The sequence below is a fragment of the Etheostoma spectabile genome, chromosome 10 (assembly GCF_008692095.1).
Source record: "Etheostoma spectabile isolate EspeVRDwgs_2016 chromosome 10, UIUC_Espe_1.0, whole genome shotgun sequence".
NCBI lineage: Eukaryota > Metazoa > Chordata > Actinopteri > Perciformes > Percidae > Etheostoma > Etheostoma spectabile.
Genome location: NC_045742.1, coordinates 4,044,210 through 4,071,885, shown reverse-complemented (window position 1 = coordinate 4,071,885; position 27,676 = coordinate 4,044,210). Strand labels below are relative to the sequence as shown.

The window sequence follows — 27,676 nt, the reverse complement described above, 5'->3', positions numbered from 1 at the left end:
ATGAAATTTAGCTTTTATATTAACTCTGGCACATTTAGTACATTTTGAGTGTAAACAAAAAACGTCTACTGATGTGCATTGTCCCTTTTGAATGAACAAATAAAATAAAATAAAAACTAATAAGTAATGCAACAATTACACCAGCATTTTTCTTTTGCATATCAGTGCGGTTTATTAATGGTGCTTTATGTATGTCATGAATGTGACATCGTACAAAAATATATGCACACCAAAGCGTATGATACCCGACGAAATTAGGAGACTGCATGGTGTCCCGTGTTGGCGGGTGGTCCCATGATGCCGGCTGGCTACGAGCTCCATGACGCCGAGTGGCAGTTGCTAACTGTTTAAGCCGTTACAGAGCTTTGTGACGCGAGCTACAGACCTCCGTTGTGTCAGCAGTAGTTGTTGGTTCAGGTACCCGAAAACAGGTGACTCTGAGCCGGGTACAAAGCATCGAGAGCTGCCGGTTGTTTTGGTGGACAGTACAGCTACATTTAGTCCACAAAATATGAACGTTTTGCCACGACGGAAGTTAAGATTAGGCACCAAAATGACTAGTTAAGATTAGGTAAACGATCATGGTTTAGATTAAAACACTCCTAAGGAACACTTTAGTTTTCCCTCCGCTCTCCGGCCCACCAATCCTCCCTGACCTCCTCCATTCACGGCTAGCCGGGTTCTTATTCAGAGGCCGTCAATGTAGTGAATACAGTAAAAAAAATAAAAAAATAAAACGTTAAATGCTTATGAATTACAAGGCTCAACTTTTCACAGCTTTTTCAACAAATGGTTCATGAGAACGGGCTGTTTTGATAAAGCCACTGGAATGATTGAGGAAAAAGAGGAGTGAACAATATCAAGAAAAGAGGAGAAAAAGGAAATTGGGCAAGAGACAGGATGGTAAAAGAAGGGAAAGACAGAGCTGAACATCCAGATAAAAAGAGAAAGTAAGAGGCAGAAATGAAGACAAAAGAAGAAAATGGAAACGAGACCGGAAGCATTAAATTAAAATGTGATGCGAGAGAAATATGGTTTAAAAAAAGGAGCGACAAAATGTGGAGAAGTTGAGAAAAAACATCAAAAGGAACCCGGGTGTCAGGTGTCGGAGGGAGGAAAAGAGATGGAAGGGAGGGAAGACAGAGAGCAAGAGGACCCCTTAGCTCACTCATCCATCATGCTTTCCTGAAGCATTTATATCTCTGCCTCTGCTGATGTGATTAATCGAGCAGATTAGCAGGAAGCAGAAAGCAAACTGCATCAGGCCTGCTATCCCCCGCCATCTCCTCTGCAAATATTACCCTTGGATACTTGTTTTAGAGACCCGCATTTACATAAAACACGACTCGGAAAGGTGTCAGCCCCAACTAACGGCGGCATCAGTCTCTCCTGAACCAGAGCGGAGAAGGAATTCCTCGGCTTGCGTTTTGCTTTATGACACCCCCCCCCCCCCCCCACCCAAGAAGCAATTCCAGCCGAGCGATGGGGAAGGATATATATTACAAATTTGCCTTTGCTGATCCATTTTCCGGTGGATTCATTTCCCACCGTCCTCCGCCCTTTCCCCCTCTGCATCTCTCCTCGATTAGGGCCATTTGAGGCTTTTTAAGGATGTTTCAGTATCAATCTGTCAGCGGTGAGTGGATTCTGAGGAGCTGAGTGGAATGTTTGAGTAGATTGGTCTGCGGTTCTGCTCATAAAGATATTTCAAAAAACAGATGCTAATAATTTAGCTGGAGCTGCTCATAGTATTATGTGTACATGTCCATTTTATTTTAATTTGTGATGGGTTAGAGACAGGGTTGGGAGGGTTCCTGTACAATTACTAATTACCTGGTACAGAATGTAGTAAGTGACCTAATCAAAGTTACACAATATTGAAGTAACGTTACTTGATTATTTTCCGTTACTTCTTGATATATATGTTTGTTATAATTGTAAACCTTACCTTTTTCATTCCATAACGCCGCTACATGTATTCCATTACTCCCTAAGCCTGGTAAGATTGATATCAGCTTGGACTATACGGGGCATATATGGACTTTATGCCCGAGAATATGTCTTAAATCCATCCACAGTGATCACTTGTGATTCGATTTTGCAAGCCAGTCTAAATTAGATTTTATCTGTGACACACACGTGTGCCTAGTCATCCAGTGAAGAGGACAGTAGAGGCTATTTGGCCCCTCATCGTGTATGGGAGAAGCAAATCAACTGTAACTGCACACTTAAAAAGTAGGTGATTCTCAGTGAGGTAAGAAAAACGCGTTCAAAGGTCAGATGAATCATCCACCTTGCTTGGTAGTGCTGTAACATTTTCATAAGCGTATTGAGAATGCCAAGATTGAAGCCCAAACCTCATTCAAGTGAAAAGGTGCATTACAGTAGAGAAACCTGTTTATATATATATATATATATATATATTGAACAGCAAACACAAGTAATCAGCTTTTCAGACAGACTGTTGTGAAACACTCTCTGGTAAATATAGTGTCTGTGTTGAGGCTAGCGGAACAAATGTCCTGATAATATGGCAGGCCGAGAACTTTAGTTGTATTTATAACAAGTCATAGAGTTTAGTGCCGAGCCAAAGGTCAGTCACTGTAACAAAAGTAAATAGCAGGAAAACATGCTGTCAACATTGCTATCAGTGCACACAGGGTTACAGTGACTCCCAGCTGAGATTCTGCATATACTCTACAGAAATATTACATGAACAGAGCAATGTTTTGGAAATAAGGGCAGGGTCTATTTGTTCATTTCTTTATGCAATTTGAATACAATGTCGTCTTTGAATCTCCATCCAATGATCCATCCTTCCATCCCTGCTTTTCTCTCACTCCATTTGTTTGTTCTGGAGTCCCTGGTTGCATTGAAGCATGGTGTGTTAATGTCTCTCATCAAGCCGCTGACCTGAAATGATTATCCACATGAGCTGCTGCACCGTTACTTTCTCTCTCTCTCTCCACTTACGTTCACTTTCGGTTTCAGCATTTGATCTGAATAACATTCCAGGGAAGCCACGGCACCTTTTGCTTCATGCATTAAATCTAATGTTGAAATGTCAGGGTTGACTTCAGCTTAATGAAGGGTTAAATTTAGCCTTTTAATGTCAGATGGGCAAAATGAAAACCGTTTTCATGTTAGCCCTCCACAGAAACACTGTACCATAACCAAAGCTTTTATAAATAATTGGTAATTTCACATTCCAATAATCTCAAATTCAATTTAAAGGATAAGCCTGGTGATATATCATATGTTTGTTGTCAACAAATTTCAAATATTTTGGTCTTTTCATCGACCTTAAGGTCACAAGTATTTAGCATAAAGACTTAGTACTTTCCTAAAACAGCTGGTCACTGTAGATTCAATCAAACGCTATTCAAACAGGAGGAAATAGTGCATTTGGTGGGGATATATTTTGTCCCCACCGGGGATAAAAAATAATTCAGCAGAGGCAGGGATATGTAGATCAGAAAGGGGGAAATCTCCCCCCCCCCCCCAGCAAAACGCACCCTGGATATACATACATAATACATGATATCATCTTCTACATGCACCGCTTCAGTTTTATAAACAATTACTTTTACAGTTTAATGCAGTTTGGTTCTCTATAAAGTGGTAGTGTTTTTCACTGCATTTCCCCTTTATGTTCATTCAACATCAGGTGGAAATGAACTGAAGTTACAGTATGAGTAAGTGCTTGAGTGCAAAAGGTCAGTTCTTTAGAGTGTTGTAAAATCACGGAGAGCCTGATGAGAATTCATGTTTTAACTAATCCAGTGGCTTTTAAGAACATAATAAAAGCGAGAGGTCAAAGCATATCCTCCGCCAACAGGCAACCACATAAATATGGATATTAACGAAAAGATCTGCGAGGTAATATGATAATTTGGCTCCAGTGAGTTCTATTCAGGACATAGGTGTAATCAGAATACATGCTGGGGGACAACAACGAGGGCTTCCACTCTGTTAATTAAGGCCCTCTTCTTCTAATCAGGACATCACTTGTCCATTAGGAGGTTGAGTTTGGCCTGGGGAGATCACTGATCGCTCCTTAACCCCTGCACTCTCTTATAAGCCTTAGTTGTTAAAGCCTGTGACAGCATGGCGTTTAGAGCAAACCAGCATGTACAATCCCACCCCCCCCCTGCTGAAAAACTCTTAATCACAGCTGATTATAAACGATCAATCAGGATGCCAATGTGCCTATAATAAGGCTCCGAAATTCTTAAACAGCGGGATGGCGTGTACAGTTGCAGGAAGGGGGGGGGCACTTCTCAAATATACGTCTCTTTTTTCCCCCGAAGGCCGAGTCTGCCCAAAACAGAGCCAGCTGCAGGGGAGGAAGCATCTCCAGGCTCCACGGTTGCTCTTGTTTCTTTCCGCGTGTTGTTTTGGTAAAGGAGAGGTGGGACAGACGTCAGGCTTTAGAAGCTTTGTACCTCCAGGCTAAATGTTTCTTCGTTTTTTTATACTATGATACTGGATGGGATTTCTCATGTAGGAGAGTTATTTGTGATGCTTCTGTTAGAAGTGAGTGCAATCCAGAACAGATAATTCCTCACAAATATATTATTTGAATGAAAGCCTTTCTTGATCTAAAAATACTAATTTGCATTCGGTGCCCTGCACTTCACAAAGCCACAGCAGACGCACGGAAGACAGTCTTGATTGAAATGGAGGCGAGAGGCAGTAATGTTCGACTTCCCTTTGATTTCTAAAGGGGCTCTCTGTTTTTCAGTCTGGAGAGCTTGTCTGTGTTAAACAAGCGAGCTGCTACCAGGCGGACCTATCCTTCAAGGATGAGTGGCGCTATTGATCTGATCACTCTGCAGTTGTTTCCCTCCCCCAGCAGGGGGGGATGTCACTCTGCCTGGATGCTGGAAAGACCCGGCTCCTCCTCTCCTCCCTCTCACAGGGCTGCGGTATCCATTTATTTGATGCCCTCTCGCTCTGTCTTTCTAATTAGACACACTTCTGGTGCAGGTAGCCTCAGTCCGATTGCTCCTGCTGTTTCTCTCTCTGTCTTGTTCTCTCTGGACTATCAGTGTCACTAACGAATCAATAATGCATCAGAGTGGAAACCACAGAAATCAGCACAACTGGGACTGCCCCAACTGCTGCTGCAGCTACCTGCACTGCAACAACAGCTTAAACTCCAACAGTGAAAATACAAGCCAAAGTGCAGCGCATTTCAGCCAAGGCATCAGATCGATTAGACACTGACACTTCCCTGAAAAAAAAAAAGAAAACGACTATTGCTGCCAGAAATCCTAGAACTAGTTGGCCTTCCTTCTAGTTTCCTTCAACTCCTATGTACAGTATATGTGCTCTCGCTGCTTCAAAGAACCCTTCAAAAGCATCACACATGCATCTAACAGTTGCATGAAAGCCCTAAAACCCTAGAGGACATTTTTATCTCAGATTACAGAGAAACTGTACTCAACTGCACCTCAGAGCTATTCATCACTGCTGTGGCTAGAATCACAATAAACATATCCCTCCGGGGAAATATTGCTCTAATCCAATACTTCCTACCATCCTAACACAATTAGCATATTTGAATTGAATTGAAGACGTGCGCTAACCACGCTGGTAATGCCCATAAAACATCACTAGCTGTGGTGTACACTACAGTGTGTCCTTGCTAATGCCATGACAGATTGTTAAGGGTTCTTGCTGTTTGTAATTCCCTTCTTTGATGAGGAAAACCGTTCAGACAGCACACATATATTGGTAATCTAACACATAAGACATAATCCCCTTGAGAAGTGTCCCTGTTGTAATTGTGATGGCAGTGTGCAGGCGTTGAGTGTGTTATTGCTGTAGTATAATTCATTTCTGAAGCACTTTCCATACATTTAATAGTGCAACAAAGTTTTGCAAATACATTTGGACCAATCCACGTCTTGATTTACTAGACTTTGATCAAAGTCATTGACTGCATTAACTTTCCTGCATTTGTCCAGCACTAAACCCTTCTACAGGCTGTAGCTGACAGACCAATGAACATCAGGATAAGGGCCTCTGTTTGGCAGTCACCCCTATTGTGCCCAGGTTTAACACACAATAACCGGGGTAGTGAATAACCGGGTTATGCCAGTTAAATCCAGGCTAGGACAGCACCGTGTTCCCGCCAGATGACTGACAACTTGTTTGGCTCATTTTAACGTTCTCTGTAACAAGTGTCGGGTAGAATTAGCACGCTAACTTCGTTAGCTAATTAACATTAACGTTAGCCAACGGCCGCAGCAGGGGGCTGCTCGGTCCCTACACCTTTTTGCCGAACCACAGCGTTGACAGCCCCGGGGGTGGACTATCTGTCTAGCAATCTCCCGATGTCTGCTGCTGCCTCGGAAGGGAGTAAAACAGACCAACTGCAGGCTCTTTGCTACCAATGGCCCGCTGATTAGGGTAACCCTGCTTTGTTGTATGGTGTCATAGCAACGAGTACAAGTCCCAGCACGCTGACGGATTATGCTCAGTTCAAAAACCACTCCAGGAGAGTGCGGAGAGCAGTTGAAGTCGTTTAAACCGATTATAGCCCGGTTAAGATGTATATCTGGAGGAATAACCCGGTTACTGAAGCGTTAACCGGGTCAAGAGAACTCTGATTTCAACTGGGGTAAGGTGTGTACACGGCGTTATCGGGGTATTACCTTAACCAGAATATAATCGTATTTTTAAACTGCATGTTAACGCACTGACAGATTGCTACAGTAAGTAAAGCCGCCATGCTTACTTGTTGAATGTGTGTTTTGCTTTTAAAGTCTTTGTTACATTAATGATAAATACATTCATTAACTAACTTTTATTCATGTTGGTGCATTTCGCTGGCATTGTTCTAGACTTTTAAATTCATATGAGTATTAAAAAAAATCAGTTCTATCAACCCTTTCACCAGAAAAGAATGTTATTTGACAATTATGCAAAACCCTGGATTACATTTAATGAAAACAGTATTTTTTTAACATGATTTCTATATTGGTGCATTACTACAAAGTTCTTGCACACCACAAAGTCTTTAGATCAAATATGCTGACAAAGCAATGCATTTTTTGAATTATCACAGCGTTTCGATCGCACTTGGATCTTCGCCAGGTCAGGTTCTTACTTCTGGACTAAGTGTGCTGGCGTTACCTTTTCTTCAATGAAACCATATTATATTTCCCAGACTTTATGTCCCAGATTTGATCTTTTCTTCATCAATGACGCTGCCGTTTTGTTAGATTTGCACCTACTTGATGCAAAACGTGATTACTCTCCTACAAATTAAATATGGTTCAAAATTTGAAAACCTTTCTCTCTCTTCAAAAAACACCTTTCCTGAAGCTTTCTCACCTATTTATACATCTCTCTCTCTCTCTCTCTCTCTCTCTGCTATCTATGTTCACATCACTTAAAGCACCTGCAGCCTTGCGGCACTTGAACAAGGAGCTAAATGTTAAGGGTTCTCTTGATCTGCCGTTGCCTGGAATGTACCTCTTTTTAAACGTGGCTTGCGTCTGCCAAATCACTAAATTATGATTATGTTTAGAAAAAAAAAGCAGACAGAACCATCCCCAGAAAGCCTTTAAGGTGACACGAACACTGAATGTATTACACACCTATCCACCACCACGACCCCCACACCTACTTCCCATTTCCAGGACACATTACCTCTGGCACTGATAATGAACGTTGGTGTTGGATGTAAATTGTGCATTGCTGTTTAATCAAATATGAATTCCTCAGGGTACTGTGCTGGCTCTGTCCAATGTCGGTAATAATTTAATCGGTAACGTTTGTTTCACTAGACAATAGAACATGTCCCGCTACCGTGTTGTCGTGTACCACAGCCGTGCTGCCTCCACTACCTTCCTCTCCACCTGGTCCTTTGTTTTTGGACAAAGAGAGACGAGTATGCAGTGGACAGAGGCACCGCGACCTTGGGGTGGTTTACGTGAACTGCAGGCCAGCGGTGAGCGGCGAGCTGGAACCTGACTGATAGCCCTCTCAGAGACGTAATGGAAGTCCGTGGATCCCATTAGACTCACATTAGAAGGACTGGCTAGAGAGGTTAATTAAAGGACTGGCTCTCTCTCTCTCTCACACTGTGTGTCAGTGGGCTTTCACCATCGCTAAATTTATTTCACAGCAGAGCAGCTGGGATTAATGGTGATGCTCCTATTGAGGGTGCTCATACTTTCAAGAATGAATTTTACTCTTCAGATCTTTCATTGTGATTGAAATTAAGTAAAAAAGACCAGTAGAGCAGAATCAAAAACTGTCAAACACTTATAAATGATTCCTCGATTTGGAGTACATTATGCAACCTTTCTCTCAGCAAAATCAAATGCAAATACCTCAAATATCCCTCTGTGTTTCAGTGTTAGAAGTCCTTTACGTTTCTTGTGGAAAACAGAAAAGCTCCTTAACGTTTTGTAGCTGTCAAGGTTTGTGATGAGACCAGGTAGTGTGTGCCAAAGTGGTGGAAAGCAAGTATGGTACTTTACTACATGTACAAGTACCAGGTAATTGTACTTTGCATAAGTTAAGTTTATTGACTCCTAATCCACAACTTTTCAGAGTGAACTATTGTGCTTTTTACTTAAAGTCATTTGTTTGATGGTTGTAGTTAGCAGCTATTTTTCAGTATAAAACTTATTATACAACTGCCCATAAAGTAATTAAAATCACGTGAGATTAAGATACTGCTTACATGTTAATATACAATACTATAAAACGACCATGCTATATAGTGCGTGCCATATTTTATTTCTACTATTGCAAGTAAATTTTGAAGTATTACTAGTTTTACTAAAGTAAATGGTCAGAATACTTGTGCTCTGTACTATATTGTATATTATCTTCACCAATAGTTTATATTTGTTTTTGATGAGTTGCAAAGTTCAGAGTTTGCAACTCGTCTCATTTGTTATTCCTGTGATTGATTAACTATTAATCAAATCAATTGTCATCTATATTACTTTTTGTAGTGTATTTAAAGCAACAGTTCTGTCTTTGTGCTAAGCTAAGCTAGCCAGCTAAGCTAGTACATTTATATTTACTGGACAGTTATGAGAGTGGTGTTAATCATCTCACATAACTGGCAGGAACCCAATACGCATTTCCCAAAATGTCAAACTATTCTCTTATTACCTGCCTTTCCAAATATAATAAAGGTGTGTGAGTGTGCTGTAACTTAGCAGGACCTTCTTTTATTAAGAGAGCACCCAAACCTAAAAGGTCTGACACTGACAGCACTACTGTCAATTTGGTTTGAATCTAATTTGAAAAAACAACCAAACTGTGTGATAGTTGAGTGTCCTGGAGGTTTACAGGCATCACAAGAGATTGGAGATTTATTAAAAATGTTGACTGTTGTGGTTTTGGTGCTGTATTGTGGATTCGATTATTTTCACTATATCTGTCCTTTTCTTATCTGTCTTATTCACATGCTGTGGAGTTTAATCTGTTTTCATTAAATTTTCATTGACTATTAGTTTCCACTTTTAGAAACATCATCATTTGGTTAGTGCTTTCATCAAATTGCCTGACAGTGCCACAAGGAAATGTGTGACTCTGGTGTGAAAAGGCAGAAGTAACTGGTTAGGTGTGCATTCACATACATTTGCCTTCTGCTATATGCTACGGGTAGAAAATCCTTAATAAATAAATCACACAGTGTAAAAAATAGACTGTACAGTCACCTAAACTGACCCAGAGACAGGAGAAGCCCATCAGTCACATGTAATGAATGAAATTAAATTTCAAAAATAGCTCGGATTTTGTCCTAAATTCATATCCAACAGCACAACATGACAAAAAATCATATTATGTAACAACCTGAGCACCTGACTTCACCTATTTTGTGATATGAGCTAAAAAAAAAGCTTAATAAGAATTCCTGTGAAAGATGTTGACCTCAATTGAACAGACAAGCTCCTTTATTAACAAAACTGAAATGAACAAATGACCTAAATGCACCTCCTGCTTTCATCATGTGAGCAAAAACAAACTGTGTAACAGAATAAAAAAACTATGCAAAAGGTTCAGTCGTGCCAGATGTGTGTCAATCCTGAGCCCATGTTCCTCTCGCTCTCTCCTCGTGCTGTTGGGTTGAGAGAGAGTAGAGAGAGACAAGCCACTTTTTACACATGTACTGCAACCCTGACCTTATAGAGACATTACCCAGTGGAGTTGTATGTGTGACGGCAAATGTTTGAATCAGTTGGATCGGACATCAAAGTGACTTTACCCTGCCCTATCCCATCCCTAGTACGGCTGTGTAATGTCCGACTGAGCCCAAAGCATTGACTGTATATAAAGAGGCCCAAAGTGAGAGAATTCACAGCGAGCGAGTGGGCATGTTGATGACATTTCTATCACGCGGCATTTCCATGAAAGATGGCAACGGAAATGTCAAACTGTAGAGACGATGAGATTTGGAAACTTCTGTCTGTAAGGGCTGCTGCCGAAATCGTCCGATCGAGCACGTGTTCGAATAAAGCAGCTCATTGTTCAGAAAATTCTGACAATCCTGACAAGCAAGTGGGCGTGTTGATGACACTTCTATCATGCCAATGGCACAAAGCCAGAAGAAAACATACATCTGAGGGTGAAGACAAAAGAAGGGTAATTTACACCAAGACGCCAACAAAAATCTCTAACTGTAGAAGCGACGAGGTTCGGGAACTTCAGTTGGTGAGGCCCAATGCCCAAATCGACAAATTAAAGGAACAGCAATAGACTCTGTTGTTTATGACCAAACTACAAACCAACTGTGTGACCGCGGTGTGATCCGCGTCATGTCCTGCCTCCTGCACGCTCTACTCAGCACCACCCCTCAACCAGCCCTAAACCAATCGGAGTATTTTCCATAAGTGAGAACGCGTTTGAAACGGACAATCTCCTGCTGTGTGTGACAAGTGTGAGAGGGAAGCTCAGGACAATGTGGGCACCTGACTGTCCTATCCTCATATGAGGAAACAGCAGATAGAGAGGCGTACAAACAGAGCAAGCGAGCGAGTAGGGCGGTCGGGGTTAGCGTCTGATTCACCTGAAAGTGCAGCGGCAGCCGGACTGCTAATCTACCTCTTCACCCACCATCACAGCTCAGGGGATTGGGGATTACAAAAATAGGATTTAGGATTTATACTTTTTATTTTTCTATACCCCCCCCCATTTTATTAACTGTGGCTCATGTGGAACAGCAGGGTGTGACTTGTTCATCTAAACTGCATTTTTCTCCTTTGGATTTGTCCAAGTAAAAATGATGCCATTTGAAATTGAATTTTGGTGGCATAAAATACTCTATTATTATGTCTCTGTTGGTGTCTATGAAAGACGGTTCCCAACCTGCAGGCTGGGATCCCCCAACCGGTCACAAGGTAAATCTGACGGATCACAAGATGATTACATAAATTATGAAAGAAGACCAAAAAAACAACTTATTTTGCCACATGAAATCATTTGCATTTATCTTTTTTGAGGAAACAAAATCACACTAAAAGCTCTTTTTAGTAGCTGTTCTGGAGCTTTTAATCAAATACCACGCTCTTCATGAGCAGAACAATTTGCTAGTTAGCGAGCTTCCTAAATGTTTTGTTTTTTGAATCATTGAGTAAACTATTAAAAAGACATCTCCTCACTATGTGCGGACACTTTATAGACTGACAATTAGCAGATTCTTTGAAAATAACAACACATTAATCCCTAGTCCTTAATAATAATAACTGTAAAAAAAAATAAAGTAAAGATGACGAAACTCCAACCTACTCCAACCAACATGACTCCACACCCTGAAGTAAAACAATCCAGCTTTCTCGCACAGTGTCCTCACTTCCTTGCGAGGACACTCGGTCCTTATAAATACACATACGTACACAAACACACGAACATGCTCACACACCCTCAAAAGTGTCCAACTCAATCAAGCAGCTGTAGTCATGGTAGGCACAAACGCATGCCCTACAACACCAAAATGCACAACAGCACTCGTGAATGCACTCATGCATGTTCACCGGCTGTATAGATACAATCTCCCCATCTCTCTCTCTCACACACACACACACACACACACACACACACACACACAACACACACACAAATAAATCTAGGAGTGTTTACTGTAGGCTCATTGCTGCATTTCTTGTGTAGGCGTTCGAGTTTTCTTGCCCTCTACCTACACAAACACACAGACCACCAGTTTCAGTGCTTCAATATTCCCCACAGGCCTGCCAGCTTTACTCCTTATTCAATACAGCTGCCTCGGACTGATAAATCCAACCAGACACATAGCATTGATTTATTAAATGCTTCAAAGACAAATCCAACAAAAGAAAGTACAGGAAGGAAGAAAAAAAACAGATACATTAACACTTCTCCAGGGAAAAATTTACATTTTGCTTTGTCATTTTCACCACATTTATGTTCAAATCACTTTTGAGAAATTAAATCTCTCTTCATTCCTCAATATTAATCTTCTTAGGTTCATAGACAGGGAATTTATACAAATTATACTAAACAAAATTATAAACGCAACGCTTTTGATTTTGCCCCAGTTTTTCATGAGCTAAACTCAAAGATCTAAGACTTCTTTCTACGTACACAAAAGGCTTATTTCTCTCAAATATAGTTCACAAATCGGTCTAAATCTTTGTTAGTGAGCACTTCTCCTTTGCCGAGATAATCCATCCACCTCCCAGGTAAGGCATATCAATGCTGATTAGACAGCATGATCATTGCACAGGTGTGCCTTAGGCTGGCCACTCTAAAATGTGCGGTTTTGCTGTATTTTAACGTTTTGAGCCACTAGCTTGGTTCTCCTTGGTTTTACAAAAATTATTACCAATCTCACCCTGAAGCTCACAGTTCATTCTTAGCCTCGTAAACAACATTTGAGAAAAAATAATGCCACCTTGAGAAGCTTTTGATGATACCGCAGAACTTCTTTCCAATGTCAAAAATATACCTCACCTAAGTCCTTAAAGTACTATTTTGAAGGGTTGTATGAGGTACTTCTCCATAGTCAATCCCAGTACCGATACCAATACAGTGACTCCGGTACCGGTTCCTAACGATACTTTTTTCAAAATCAATTTAATTAAACAAAAAGAAATTACAACATTACGTAATGTAATCGCAATATCTGGAAGGAAAAGTAGATTTTCCTCCCATTTCGTTCAGTTGACTATTATCATGTCAAAAAGGAAATCCAAGCACATTGATCATGGTATTAAAAACTAAGGACTAAAAAGTAAGATTCCGCCTAATTTACACAAGTACATTCTCACTGAGAAGCACAGTCACAACTAAAAAAGACTTTAAGATCTCTGTTTCTAGTAAAAGATGTATTTCCAGAAGCAAAAGTTTTGCGAGCCAAGGGAAAAGTTTATTTGTTTTTTTTCTTCTCTTCCACATTGTGAATCCATTATGAGCCTCGTCTCTGTTTGCTCTACAGCTCGGCTTTTAATCGTGCTCAATGCTCTGCCCATGAAACATTGATGCCCTGTGTTTCTGCCTGGTGATGAGCTCCACACAAAGCTAATATCAAACACGCCGTGAGTCTTTCAGAACGCCCGTGGACGGAAGGGGAGCAGGGATTTTTTTTTGTTCATCCCAAATGCATTCTTTGTGTTTACAGAGAAACATCACCTCAAGACCACCCGACAAACCCAAATGTTATATTCTGATGAGAGCACACGGCTGCCCGGCAGCATAGGGTTTCATCCATTACAAACAACTCATTTGTGGTTTTTGATTCTGTGCTGTTCGAATGGTTAGAGACAACAACACAAGTCTGAGGCTCGTGTGTGGAATAAACAAGCGTTGGGCCGTTTGTGCTTGACCATTGGAAAACAGGTTACTCTTTGTTCTGAAAGATCCTTTCTTCTTACATACTTCCCATCTTTTATGTCCTCTCTAATAATTTGCTGAAATGCACAATGCAAAGGGCAGATATGGAAGATTGTGGATCAGTAGAATTGAAGAGTTTGATTCACAACTCATCATTTAGGTTCAGCATCCAAATTCCACCTGTGTGCATGGTAAATCCTTAAGTCATGTATAAAGTTCAAAGCACTATAAGATGGTCTCATTGTGTTTTAGTAAATGTTTTGCTACTCACAATCACCTTTGTCACATAGATAACATCTCACGTTTTGAATGCAACTCTTCAATTCAGCTGACATCGCTGCTGACGCACCGGGCAAACAATCAAACAAAACAGAACTGGTGGATATATTAAAAATGTCAAATGTAAACATTTTGGCTGAGTATTCACCTTCATGTGTCGTCGCCTCCGTCGGAAGCGCAGCAGCTCCTTGTGTTGGCGGGCGATGAAGTTGACGGCGGCGTACTCCAGCAGGGCCGAGAACACAAACAGCAGACACACGGCCATCCAGATGTCAATGGCTTTTACGTAGGACACCTGAACAGGGGGCAGGAAGGGTTAGAGGTGTCTGGGAGTTGTTCACAGGCTTTGTTATTGTGGTAGAAGTCTCCATCTAAGGCTGTAACAATTCAAAATTTTGCTGTACAACTAATTGTCTCAGAAATGATTGTGATTACCAATATCATTCTTTCCTTCATTCAAATAAAAAAAAAATACTTTTCAAATTAATAAAGTTGTGAATGAATCCCAGGATACATCTTTTGGTTATCATGTGACCCAGATAAAGTAGTAACAGAAGTACCCAGTCTATGAAGTAAACCGCGCCTTTCTATTATTGTAAAACATTGAATTTTTCTCTGAAATGACATCTTAGCTAATGTTAGCAATTTATTGCGGTAAAAAAAAAAATATTATGATGCTCTACATATAAGGGCTGGGGGGAAAAAATGATTCACAAGCTGTATGTATTGTGATGTTTTAAATTGGTTCTTTTCCCCTTTTGGGTTACTCGGTACCGCCAACAGCGACTACATCATATCCGTTTCCAACAAAACAGAGCGAAAGCAGAAAAGTGAGAATATACATGCTATGTATTTCTTTACAAATAAAATAAATGTCAGACTGACTGACTAGCATGTGATGGGCATTATTCTTGAAATGTCTCATTATATATTATATTATTCAACTGTTGTTTTTGTTAAAGAAGGAAAAGAAAATTGCTTTCAAATCGCAATACTTCTAGAATCGGCACCGATGTATCGTGAAAGAATCGAACGGGGACAAAAGCATAACGTCCCAGCCGTACTATATAGTAAAATAGCAGGGCTGGGCAATATGAAGGAAATCAGATATTGTGATATTCTTGTTCTAATACCTTGATGTCGATATTGTGGCAATAATATAGGGTTGACAATTGGTGATTTAACAAAATATCTTCACAATGGCATTTTAAATAAATATTCTTCAATAATGTAGATTATATGACCAAGTGGGTAAAGGTAAAATTAAAGAAGAGCTAGAACAGTCTGGTAACAGAACATGACTAACTTTACTGTAATGCAGCCTTTAAAACCAGGAATAGACAACACTTAAGTCCTTACGATATTACGAAACACAGAATCTAAGATGATATCTAGTCTCACATCACGATATCAATATAATATCGATATATTGCCCAGCCCTATATAATACTAGATTGAACAGACTAAACATATGAAAAAAAAACATACAATCAGCAAACAAAACCAGTCGAATGTCAGCAGCCTCTACACACGAAGAGCGCGGTGTGAAGCGAGATGGACAGGAACAGGACTGTCCAGATAATAAGAGCTAAATGAAGTCTGGTCAGATCATTGTCGGATCGCTATCTGCCCGCCAAGTGCCATTATTCGAGCGCATTCACCCCGGCCTGTCATAACAACTTTCCATCTCCCCATCCAATTACACCGTGCAGCCTGAGAAGGAGATCCCCGCTCCGTCACAGACAGAGAAAACTCACAATCAGCCGATTAAAATCCAATTAAACTATGACTTGAGATCACTTTCACAAACACACAATGCTTATCCTCGCCGCTCTGCCTTGCTGCGAGTGTGCGCTGCGTCTGAAGCACAGTTATCTTTGAATGATCACCCCCCCGGAGCTGATGAGGCCTAAACGGCCAACTTGGTATGATTGTCATCCAGGCAGAGAGAGAGAGAGAAGAGAGAGAGTGTCAGAGAGAGAGAGAGAGAGAGTGAGTGTCAGAGAGAGAGAGAGAGGAGAGAGAGAGAGGAGTAGTGTCAAGAGAGAGAGAGAGAGAAGTGAGTGTCAGAGAGGAGAGAGAGAGAGAGTGAGTGTCAGAAGAGAGAGAGTGAGTGTCAGAGAGAGAGATGAGAGAGATGTGAGTGTCAGAGAGAGAGAGAGAGAGTGAGTGTCAGAGAGGAGAAGAGAGAGAGAGGAGTGAGTGTCAGAGAGAGAGAGTGGGGTGTCAGAGAGAGAGAGAGAGAGAGTGAGTGTCAAGAGAGAGAGAGAGAGTGGTGTCAGAGAGAGAGGGGAGGATAGTGTCAGAGAGAGAGAGAGAGTGAGTGTCAGAGAGAGAGAGTGAGTGTCAGAGGAGAGAGAGAGAGAGTGAGTGTCAGAGAGAGAGAGAGAGAGTGAGTGTCAGAGAGAGAGAGTGAGTGTCAGAGAGAGAGAGAGAGAGTGAGTGTCAGAGGAGAGAGAGAGAGAGTGAGTGTCAGAGAGAGAGAGTGTCAGAGAGAGAGAGAGAGAGAGAGAGAGAGAGTGAGTGTCAGAGAGAGACCAGAGAGAGTGAGTGTCAGAGAGAGAGAGAGAAGAGGAGTGTCAGAGAGAGAGACAGAGAGAGTGAGTGTCAGAGAGAGAGAAGAGAGTGAGTGTCAAGAGGAGAGAGAGTGTGTCAGAGAGAAGAGAGAGAGTGAGTGTCAGAGAGAGAGAGAGGAGGAGAGAGGAGGTCAGAGAGAGATGAGAGAGAGAGTAGAGATCAGGAGAGAGAAGAGAGAGATTGAGAGGCAGAAAAACCAGAAAGGATTCTTACATTACCCCAGTTTAAAGATACAAAAGTATTTAAATAAATAGATATATACCGGAATTTAGGAATCTTTATTTGTGTGAAATGGTTAAGAGAATGAGCAGTCTCAAAAACAAAATGCCTTTTTTAATTTTAATTTTGGCATAGAGAAAAAAGCCTTATCTTTTTTTCCCCCCCGCGACTTTCGTTTCCTTAATGAAAACCTTTTTTCTTACTAACAGAAGATTGGAGATGTGTAAATCAGGGTTGCAGGCGGATTTCAGCGCTCAAACTGCAGTTCTAAGATGCGCTACCTTTTTCCCACTGAGTAGTATTTAGTTTTGGGTACTGTATGTGTTTCTTAAGTGTGTTGATTTAGAAAATGAGTCAAGAACTTTGCAATTTTTATTTGTTGAAACAACCTTTTACATTTTCCTGCCTGGAAAACCTTACGGATGTACTAACTAACACAACATACATCCCTCTCTGAAAGGTGGTTGAACGGCATTGTGGGAAAACAAACCACTAAGGGACCGTTCGGTATTTATGATATGGACCACCGGGGGAAATAAGGGAAAGGTCATGTCTTATTATTCTTTGTTGAGGGGAGGGAGACCCAACGTTTTTCAGTCTACTTTTGTATTTGTGAAAACATTTCAAAGTGGCTTGTTTGGTGCATGCTGTATTTTTCCAGGTAGCTCTCAGTCTCTGCCCCCCCATCTTGGTGAGGTGTGAGGTGTAAGATGAGAAAGCAGAGGTTGGTCATGTATGTCATGATTGTAAAAAAACAGGGTTTATCTGTACATCTTTGCCACGTACAGAAGGCATCAATACATTATTGGGGAGGGCCACGCCTCCCAATCACTTTGGAGGGTCATAGAAAAATGTATTATTAGCTAAGGGAGGGTCAAGTCTATTTTGACTAAAGATCACAAAATTCCTCCGGCAGCCCCTTAAATAAAAAAATTGACAGCCCCTAAGTGAAGTAAATGAAGCAAATGTAGGGAGTGTGGGCACGACAATTTGCTGGATTTACTTCCTGGTGTCCCCTTTGTTTTTCTGCCAGTTTGCAGCTTTTTGACTTTCTGAAGCTGTAATGTGAACATTTTTGTCCACTTTTGTTTTTTAGTTTTCACTAACACCACCTTACTACCACTAGTTTTACAGTACTTTTTGGACATCATGGTCAATAGCCCTCATTTATATAGAAATATACCGAATATTTGAGAAATTATGAATAATTTTGACTAATAGTTAAGATAAGAGGAACGTACATCAGTGATCAATTGTATTTGCAAAGAGCGTTGTAAGGAATCCAATCCATTTTCTTGTGGTAAAAGAGGTTGGTTTTAAAGGGGTCAAATTTGAATGGAGGAGAACCGGAGGGTTAAGATCAGAAATAAGATGAAATAAGCTTTTTGCATAACTCACTGGCTAAATTCCTCTTCTGTTTAATTTTGATTGAGTATTCACTAGATCGTTGTAGTCAAAATGAGGAAAAAAGCCTCAAAGTACAATCACATAATAATCTGTTTATTCAAATTTGCATTTAAAAAAAATCAGAAAATGTACATGTCCAGCCGTGGCCAATCACAGCTTTACAACTTAAACACTGTGTGAGAGGGATTGAGCAGGAGGAGCCAGAGACAAACTTCTGCTCCGAATACTTTTTGCAAAAGCCAAGCAGATCCTTGATTTGCAGCCCAGATTATTATGGAATGGTGTCAAATGTAGTATATTTGTCAGCTAAATATTCTCTCTGTAAACCCAACTACAGCAGAGTACGACAACAATAGGTTTGAGATTAGTAATGCTGTTAATGCCAAAGTCCTACCCTCTCTTTGTTATGTAACTTAAAAGTAGTAACATCAGAAAACTCTTGTCTCTTCTTTGAGGGCAGGAGATCAAATTTGTTGTGTGGTTTGTGATAAAAGACAGTTGGAAAACTGCAGGACTTTTTTGATGTTCTTTTTTTCCTTGGCAACAATTTGGTTTTTCCAAATGATGTACACATGTTTAAATATTTTATTATCTCAAGTGGCTTGAAAAATAGTGGGGGGAGGGGGGGGGGTAAGCATGCCCCAAATGTCTGGCCCCGCCACTGCTTCTCAGATCAGACATGTCAACAAACTTGGCATCCACAGGGTTACGGAACACCTTGTAAACATTGTTGAACTTGGCAAAAAAAAGGCAACCATTTTTTTTCCCATACTTATATTTCTGTCCCAGCATCCTGAGGCGTCCTAGACACAGAATCAGCTGGAACACAATACAATGACAAGTTGCTCATTAACGTCAAACCATTCCCTTTCTCACACTGAAATTGCGTAATTTAGTTGCTTTGAAATCTCATTAAAGTAAAAGACTTCTATTTAAAGGCAGGTTACTGCTGCTCAGTGATATTTAAGTTAATATGTCCAACCTTTGCAGTCTATTTATTGTGTAGCATTGTGGCAAATGTCCCGTTTTTTCTAGACTTGTTCATACCTCCATCAAACAATACTTTCAGTTGAGTTAACCATACATGATTAAATAAAAACCTTATGTTGAATTAGCATCATCTACTTTGCTAAATAATCTTCAAACAAAAAAATCAATCATTTCCTCTCTTTCCTCATGTCCTCCTCTCCTGGACTGACATGGTGCAGCCCTCCTCTGTGGCATGTGAGAAGAGCCGTGTGTTTAGGTGTGTGTGTCTACTGTCCATCACACACACACAAACAAACACACATGTACATATGTGTGTGTGTTTGAGCAGTATGCCCACCTAAGCTCAGCTGTGCTGTGTGATCATTATTGTGACAGCTGAACTGCAGAAGAATCACGGTTCACTTGTTCAATTTTTAGAGCGCATAAAAGCACCTAATGTCAACAAACACTGTGTGTGTGTGTGTGTGTGTGTGTGTGTGTGTGTTTGTGTGTGTGTGTGTGTGTGTGTGTGTGTTGGGGATTACAGCTTCCCTGGACATAATTATACAATCCTACTAGCTCACGGAAAGTCTGAACGTTTTTTTTCCCCCTCCTTTAATCTGAAAATCCCTCACAGGAAAAGGTTTTTCTCTCTTTTTAAAAGTTTTTTTTCTCATCTTTGTTCTCATTCAACTTCTGTTGAATGTCTCTTTTATCAGTTTCCCCCCTCCCCTCCATTTCTCTTTGCCATCCTTCCATCTGTCTGCCTCTTTGCTACCCTTCTCCTTCCACTCTCCTCACTCTAACACAAGTTTTTCCATTACATGGTACCTGCTCCACTCGACTCTACTCGCCTTTTTTGTTTTTCCATTATGAAAAAAAAGTCCCTGGTACTTGCTACCAGGGACTTCTTTTAGTGCCACCTCCGTCGAGGTTTTCAAGCGATCTGAGGCTCTCCCAGAAGGTGACATGAAAACCATCAGAAAACTGACTGGTCAGAGAGATTCGTCACTAATCACTGCATCATCATCGCTAGTGACAGATGGGGGGGTGCTGTGAACAAAGCCGCCTTTTTGAAAAAGTTTTTCTTTGCTGCCTCCAGCTTCTTCTGCAACAAAATGTGTCTTCTGGTAACAGCCACATGCCGAGAATCAAAAACAACACACCTCCGACGCTCTGTGTTTGTCGCGTTAGGTCACGGCAGTTTCCTGCGGCGGTGCCATGACGACCAGCCACGCTCGCCTCACGCATGAGGCGGTACTAAATCTGCAAGGGAAAATGGAGGACGGGGCAGCGTGGCAGAGTCGAGCCGAGCTGAGCTGGTACTAGCAGTGGGTAAGCACCAAAATTGGTCAATGGAAAAACATTCTTTTGTATCTCTCCTTTTCTGTTTCACCTCCCGCCATCTTTCCTTGATCTCTCCATCTTTTCCCCCGTTGTTCACCGTGAAGTTTGTTGAAAGTGATGTAGTGTAGCGTTTTATGGGGGTTCGGTCCCACGTTATTATGGGATGGATTCCTTCATTCTGTGAACTTGATTTCAGCAGAGTATAACAAAAATCGTTTTTAAAATGAGTAATGCTGTTTTTGCCAAATTCCCACCCGTATCTTAAAAATAGTAACACCTGACATTTCGTGCCTCTTCTTAGGTGGCAGGAGTGAAAATGAGTCATCATCAACATTTGTTGTGTTGTGGTTTCAGACTGATGAAGACCAGATATAAAACGGGATGTCGGCTCTACATGATGATTTTTTTATTTTTTTATTTGGCAACTACCAGTGTTTTCCCAAATGATCTACAGATTTTTAAGCATTTATTTCTTTCCCCAGGGTGAGCCCTAGGTTTGGGCTCACACCCGAATGTTTACGTCTGGCCACAAAAGCTGGTGGTACTGAAGAGTGCGTTTGATTTGTCCTCACCTTGGGCAGGGAGGCTCTGGAACCAGAGCTCTGCGTGGTCATGGTCAGCACGGTGGTGATGCCCAGACCCACCCGGGCGGGCGCGGCGTCCATGTTGATCCAGAAGGAAACCCAGGACAGGATGACGATGAGCAGCGAGGGGATGTACATCTGGATCAGGTAGTAGCCCATCTGACGCTCCAGGTGGAAACGAGCCTCGATACAGGTGAATTTACCTGGAGGGGAAGGAAAGGGAAGGGGGGGGGGGGGGCAAAAGATTGTTGTCATTCAAAGCAAGGAAGCTGTTTGTGGAAGATGAGAGGAAGTAAGATATTATGGAGAGAAAAAGAGAGATCCAATGGAAAATTCTGTTGCATTTGAATTTACTCAGATTAATGAGGGAATGAAAAGAAGGAATCCGGGTGTGGGGGGGAATGAAAACAGAAAAACGATTAGTACTGGAATGAGATTCACACTGTCGCTGGAACCCATCGCAGTGTCATTTATGTTAAATAAACCTGATGAACACCAGCACAGGAGAATACATTAGGAACTGTGAGATTATGAAACAGATGCTAACCCTGTGTGTGTCGGCATCTTTTGGCTCTCTATATAAATTATGGGACACAATCATTCATTATTATTATCATTAGGGCATTATTCTACTTTATATAGTGACAGAGAGGAAAGGGTAGAGAGAGGCAAAGACCTAAAGAGACCTGGTTTAACTAAATGCCAATAAACAAGAGTACATTTTTCTCCCATCACCCAGAAAGCTGTGTGGACTAGCCAGACCCTCCTCCGCAACGCTGTGGAGGAAGGTCTGGCAAAGCGGGACTAGACCATCATCATGTTAAAGGTGCAGAAAAGCCTTTGAGAAGAATAAGAAGGATGAGAAGAGTAGCTCAGACCTGATAATAATTGAACTCAAACTAAGCTTTATTTAAATTGAATACCTTCAAGAGTTCAAGTCAGTCTTTTTTTTCAGTCCATTTTGTGATGGCCCATGTTTAACTATACTAAGATGCAAAGGCGGTTTCCTGTTGCCGTTTGTCCTATGAGTCCATGAAGGTACCACGGCTTTTGTTTTGCTTTTACATTCACATCGACATCACTGGTGCTCCACTGACTGAAACTCAACATTTGAACGCGTTTCTTTAGTTAGTTAGCCGGTCTAATGAAATAAACTATAACAAACCCATAACCGTGACAGACGAGGGGCTGTGTGTGTCTTAAGTACAACTTCTGGGCATTAAAGATGTACTTCAAAAAAAAAAAAAAGTAAGCCAATCAGGGTTCACAAAGAAAGTACAAACCTCGCGTTATGTTTTTCTGCATCTAGTTTAGATCTATTCTGATGTTCAGCATTTTAAAAGGGAAAGAAAGACGTTGTAATGAGATGGCTCATGACACTTACAGCTTCAAAGATATTCACGACTCAGTTAAATTATATATTATATTGTTATATTATATTATATCATATTATATTATTCTTATAGCTAACCATTTTGTCTCAGTAGGTGTCCTGTTTTTTGTTTTTGTAACATGAATATCTCATTGGGAAATGAGTGAATTTGCAGCACATCAAGCACAAAGAGGTGGATTCCAGGAAAAAGAAGTGACGCTGGTCGATGTTTAAACTCTACTTAAAAGCAAAATGTTCTTTCATCAGTTTCCCCGAGGCGGTGCGGTTTCATTAGCAGTGAGGAGTGTTTCTGAATTCCCTATTATCTTCATCTGAATGGGCGCATTATCTGAACACTGACACGGACATGTCCCCTAGAAAAAAACAGGTGGACATGATGAGACAGAGGGGTACAATAAAAGAAGGATCCAGAGAGACGAGAAGAGGGGGAGGAAGAAAGTGAGGAAGTGGGATTAGAGAAGGGAGAAGCTGTTGGACTGGCAGTAAAAAAGGAGAATAAGCCGCAGAGGGGAAAATAGAGGGACTGAAGCTAAAGTTGACAGCTTTGAGACAAAATGTCACCTTTCTTCAGCTCTCGCACTAAGCCCACGTGTAAATCGTAAGTAGAAAATCAGAGAGACACAAATGCCCGGCTTTGCTGAATATCAAATGAAAGACGGTAAATGCTTGAAAACAAACACGGCAGGTGGTTTTGGATTTATACTGCCTTTTACTTGTTGCAATAACAGATATAATAGCTCAGAGGAACACTCTAAGAAGTGATGACACAACAGAAAATGGAGACATTATTGCGTCTTCCTCCCTTAAGAAACGGAGAATATTTATCCGTGGTGGTGGTACATTATTAAAACCACTATGAGCAAAGGTTTTATTTGGATCTTATAAATTATACAGCTGGCATTAGAGCCCGACCGATATGCTGATATATCGGCCGACATGTATTTAAAAAAAAATATCCAGAAACGCGTTACAAAACCTTCACAGATTTTCCATTAGTTATTTGTGGTTATTTATAGGTTCTCACTAAAATATTTGAAAAAAATTGTTTTATTGTTACAACAGAAACATCTAAATATATTAAAGTTCTGATAAAAAAAGTGTTGCCAACGTGTTAGAGCGCCCTCTGGTGGACAGACTATGCAACGCCAACACTCATAACAGGGTTGACAGTCCGTTTTTATTTTTTAAATGTTCATTATTTATATATAATGTATGTGTCGTTATAAATGATTCTGATGAATGAATCTTAAAAAAGAAATTATTTAATTTAATTAAATCGGCCATTATAAATGCCGATACCGATAAATCGGGAAATGCCTAATATCGGCCAATAATATCGGCCCGCCGATATATCGGTTGGGCTCTAGCTTGCATACAGTCATTTTTGGAGAAAAAAACGTTTTTCATTCTAGTCATTGCGGTATTAAAGGAGAAATTGAGCAACCTGATCTCACAGATGTTTCAAATTAACCTAACAGAAATTATTAAACACGTTGAGTTTTACAGTACTAAATGGCGCGATGATTTTCATAATCATGATGCAATCATTTTGATCGCTGACTTTGCAATTCGCTGAGACAGGGATAAAGGCAGGCTACTATAATATGTCCTCCTCCTGGCACTTACCAGGACCTCTTGCTGTTGTGAAGTTAACTCTGCTGTCTGTCCCTCATCATGAAATCTCTGTGAGCTTTTTGCATTTTGCTGCATCCGTCTCGAGAGACTCGGCCCTCTTTTATTTTGCTTTTTTTTTCCATCCACCTTTCTCCTTAAGTTTTCTGCTCGCCATTCTGCCAGCGATTTGATTTCACCCTGCAGCTCAGGCTGGAAAACTGTACATATTTCTGTCCTGACCTGCTCCCGTTACAAATCTGCGTCTGTGGCCGGGGACCAATCACAAACTGGCTAGTAGGCCAACTCTTCTTCCTAAGTTTGGTTTTACACAAAGCGTACAAGTGATCGTCTTAGCACCCCTGCTACTGGCTGTTCATATTGCTTTGTTAGACTTTGTTTTTGTGCCATTGACCGTCAGTTGGACGCACAGGTTGTCAGCCCGTACCTGCCTCGGAGCCAGAGCCGACAATCAAATCACATTTCTCCGCACGTGACAACTGTGATTGGTTTAAGGAAATGCCAATAAACCAGAGCACGTTCTTCTCCCATCCCAGAATGCTGTGTGGACTAGCCGCACCCTCCTCTGTAGAGCTGTGGAGGAAGGTCTGGCAATGAGAGACTAACTTCAAATTGATATTTTTAACCTTATTGGTGTCACCTTCCTTTATCTTGGTTTCTTAAATCAAAGGTTTGGCTTTCTTAGGCGAGTAATACTGCACAAGCTGTGTCGTAGCAGTTGAAAGTCTGGTGATCTGCAGCTGCCTGTTGTAGTCCGCCAGAAGCAGCGTTAGTCCTTGTGTGGTTGTGACGGGAGAGCAACAGTGGATGTTTACGCTCGCAGCATGATGCCGGAAAAGGGGAGCAGAGAGATTAGGAGGAATGGAGCCCACCGCCTCCTCCCGATCTCTCTCTAGTGGTTTACTACAATGTGTGTCTTTTAAGTGAAAAGAGCCCGGTTATTTTCATTTATATTTCAGACTCTATTAGGGCTGCTCCTTAATGGGAAAAAACATAATCACGATCATGATATCTTTTTAACTTGATTATTCATTGACTTTTGGAAAGATGTTGCAATTATTGATTCAATTATTTATTATTAATAATTGATTATTTTTTTTTTATTCGGAACACAAGACGAAATAAGAAAATAAACAGAAGGTAGTATAAAAAGTAAAAATTAAAAAAAGTTCATTTAAAAATGCAACAAAAAAAATGTTTTTCTCAATTACATTGTTTTTTGAGTGTTACAAGCCAAAATTGAAATTGTGAATAAACATTTAATCCCCCCCCCCCCTCTTTTGGCTTTTCTGCACTGAACCTCCTAGCAATCACCTGTCAATCAAACTGTGACGTCTACTAGTTTGTCAAAGATGAAACTATAAATATAAATATTCTACTGTACACATGCTGTATTTGAAACACACACACACAAAGTAGAATTTCTGTGCAAAAACAATGTGTACAAAGAAAATCTGCAACAAAGATAATCACATTAACACACTGCAGCGGCCTTATTTACATGCAGGACAGCAGCACCAGTAACAAATGTCCCTTCTTCTCTTTCTTTAATGTAATGAGCACGCCAGGGCTCATAATAAAATGTAAGCGAGCCAAAGCGCAAGATGGCCGACAATCCATTTAATCATAGAAGATCAATGGAAGGCAGCCTCATCGGGTAGAGTTAACCCTAAACGACAGGAGAGGAGAAAAGACAGGAGTTGGGAGAGGTAAAGAGGGGGGAAAGGACAGGGAAAGAGTGGAGGAAATGTGATGTAAGAGCAGGTGGAGAGAGGGATGAGGAGGAGAGAAAGAGGGAAGGAGAAAATGACAGCAGGAGGAGGAGGAAAGGAAGAGGAGGAGGAGGAGAGTCAATGGGGTGGACTTGATTTATAGCTGTGATACACTTCAGAGATTTTAAGTGGTGTCCATATTTTCCATCTGATAAGAAAATTGAAATTATTCAGCTGGGCCCCTAGCTCACTGTGGTGTGTGTGTGTACTTCACACTGCAGTGTTCTTTACATCTACACTGTACTTTCATTCATACTCTACTTGTGGTGTGTGTGTGTGTGTTCTTCTAGTAAAAGGAAGAACACCCATACACACTTTTGAAGTGTGGTTGTATAAGCTACTTCTCCATAGTCAGTGTATTAGCTACAGTAGATGGCGGTCGGCACGTCCCCAGTTTGGAGAAGCAGGAACGGACATGGAAGCTAAACACATTTTAAACACTTAAAATGATCAATTTCAGTTTAAGTGGTCACTTTATTAACAATTATTCCCCCTGCTTTAGCTTGCTGTCAGAAAGCCCTTTACGACAGGGAACTGAAGCCGTTATCTCTGCTCTCTTCAAAGCCACCAGACTCCTTCGACAAAACCAGTCATTTACCTCGCAGAACACGGGAGTTGCTGCACTACTGCTGCCTCCATTGACTGGTTCGTTTGTGTTATTGTGAGACTTTGGTGATTCCAAACTAACCCTTTCAAACACCAAAGTCACACAATTTGCAGGGCATTCAGACCAAAAACAGCCCTGCATTGAAAAACAAAAGGGGATCATTTGGTGTTATAATGTCGATACAATCCAGGATGTGTGGTAATAGATCACCATGACTTCTCCAAAACTTCTCAAGACACCAAAACACGGCACAACGGTTTATAACACTTTGATAAACCATTTTACAACTCTGGACGGTTATCATGGCAACAATCAATTGAACGCAAGATATGTATGTAAAGGCAAAAGTATGGTATGGTGACCTGGTTTTAAGGATTTGGGGTGGGTTTTAGTCAGGTTAAAGGTTGGAAATAAGGCTAGGAAATACATTATGTCCTGCATGTGCCCAAACACACTATAAACATATCACCAGCCAGAAGACAAAAGCCCCTGCAATGCAGAAGAAACCGTAATAAGTATTTCAAACAGGGCTGGGTGCGTGTGTGTGTGTGTGGGTGCGTGCGTATATTTGGTGGGTTGGATGGAGGGATTAGAAAGAAATAAAAAAGGCAACAGTGTGAGCGAGGAGGAGAGAGAGATGCAGGGAAATGCTCCCTCACTCTGGGAGTCACAACAGACTGCAGCTAATAAATCTGGGGGTAATGACACCTTAATTCCCTCTTAATGCCTGATTAGGAAGCAGCGAGGCATGTGCACGCTCATCCACGCACACATATATACAAACGACCGCACACACGCCCACAAACATGTACAGTACACACCGTCACAGAGGGGAAGTAATAAGCCGGAGATGAGATGAGAGAGAAGGCAAAATGAGAACTGTAGGATGAGCACGGTGGAGGGGGGGTAAATAGTTCTTGAGGAATCCCTGCCTTCGACTATAGAAAAGGAAGAAATAAAGAGAACAGAATAGGTGTAAACCATAGACTGTAAAAAAAAAAAAAAGGACGACGCATCTTCTTTTAATACTGGAGCCAGAGTCTGTGCA

General features: G+C 41.0%; 1 protein-coding gene and 1 long non-coding RNA gene across 3 annotated transcripts in view; both read right to left on the bottom strand.

The window, feature by feature from the left end:
* The window catches only part of glra1 (glycine receptor, alpha 1), a 127,540-nt gene that overhangs the window by 7,893 nt on the left and 91,971 nt on the right, over nt 1–27,676 (bottom strand). For both annotated transcript variants that reach the window (XM_032527600.1, XM_032527601.1), the window contains 2 exons: nt 21,213–21,427; nt 14,270–14,416 (listed from right to left, as the gene is read on the bottom strand). In XM_032527600.1, coding sequence (XP_032383491.1) covers nt 14,270–14,416; nt 21,213–21,427 — 362 coding nt within the window. The remainder of the gene's footprint in view (nt 1–14,269; nt 14,417–21,212; nt 21,428–27,676) is intronic.
* Nucleotides 470–7,031, bottom strand: LOC116696553 (uncharacterized). The gene is made up of 4 exons (XR_004333771.1): nt 7,021–7,031; nt 5,260–5,264; nt 3,636–3,645; nt 470–612 (listed from the first exon to the last, which is right to left on the bottom strand). It is a non-coding gene; the product is annotated as an uncharacterized LOC116696553 (long non-coding RNA).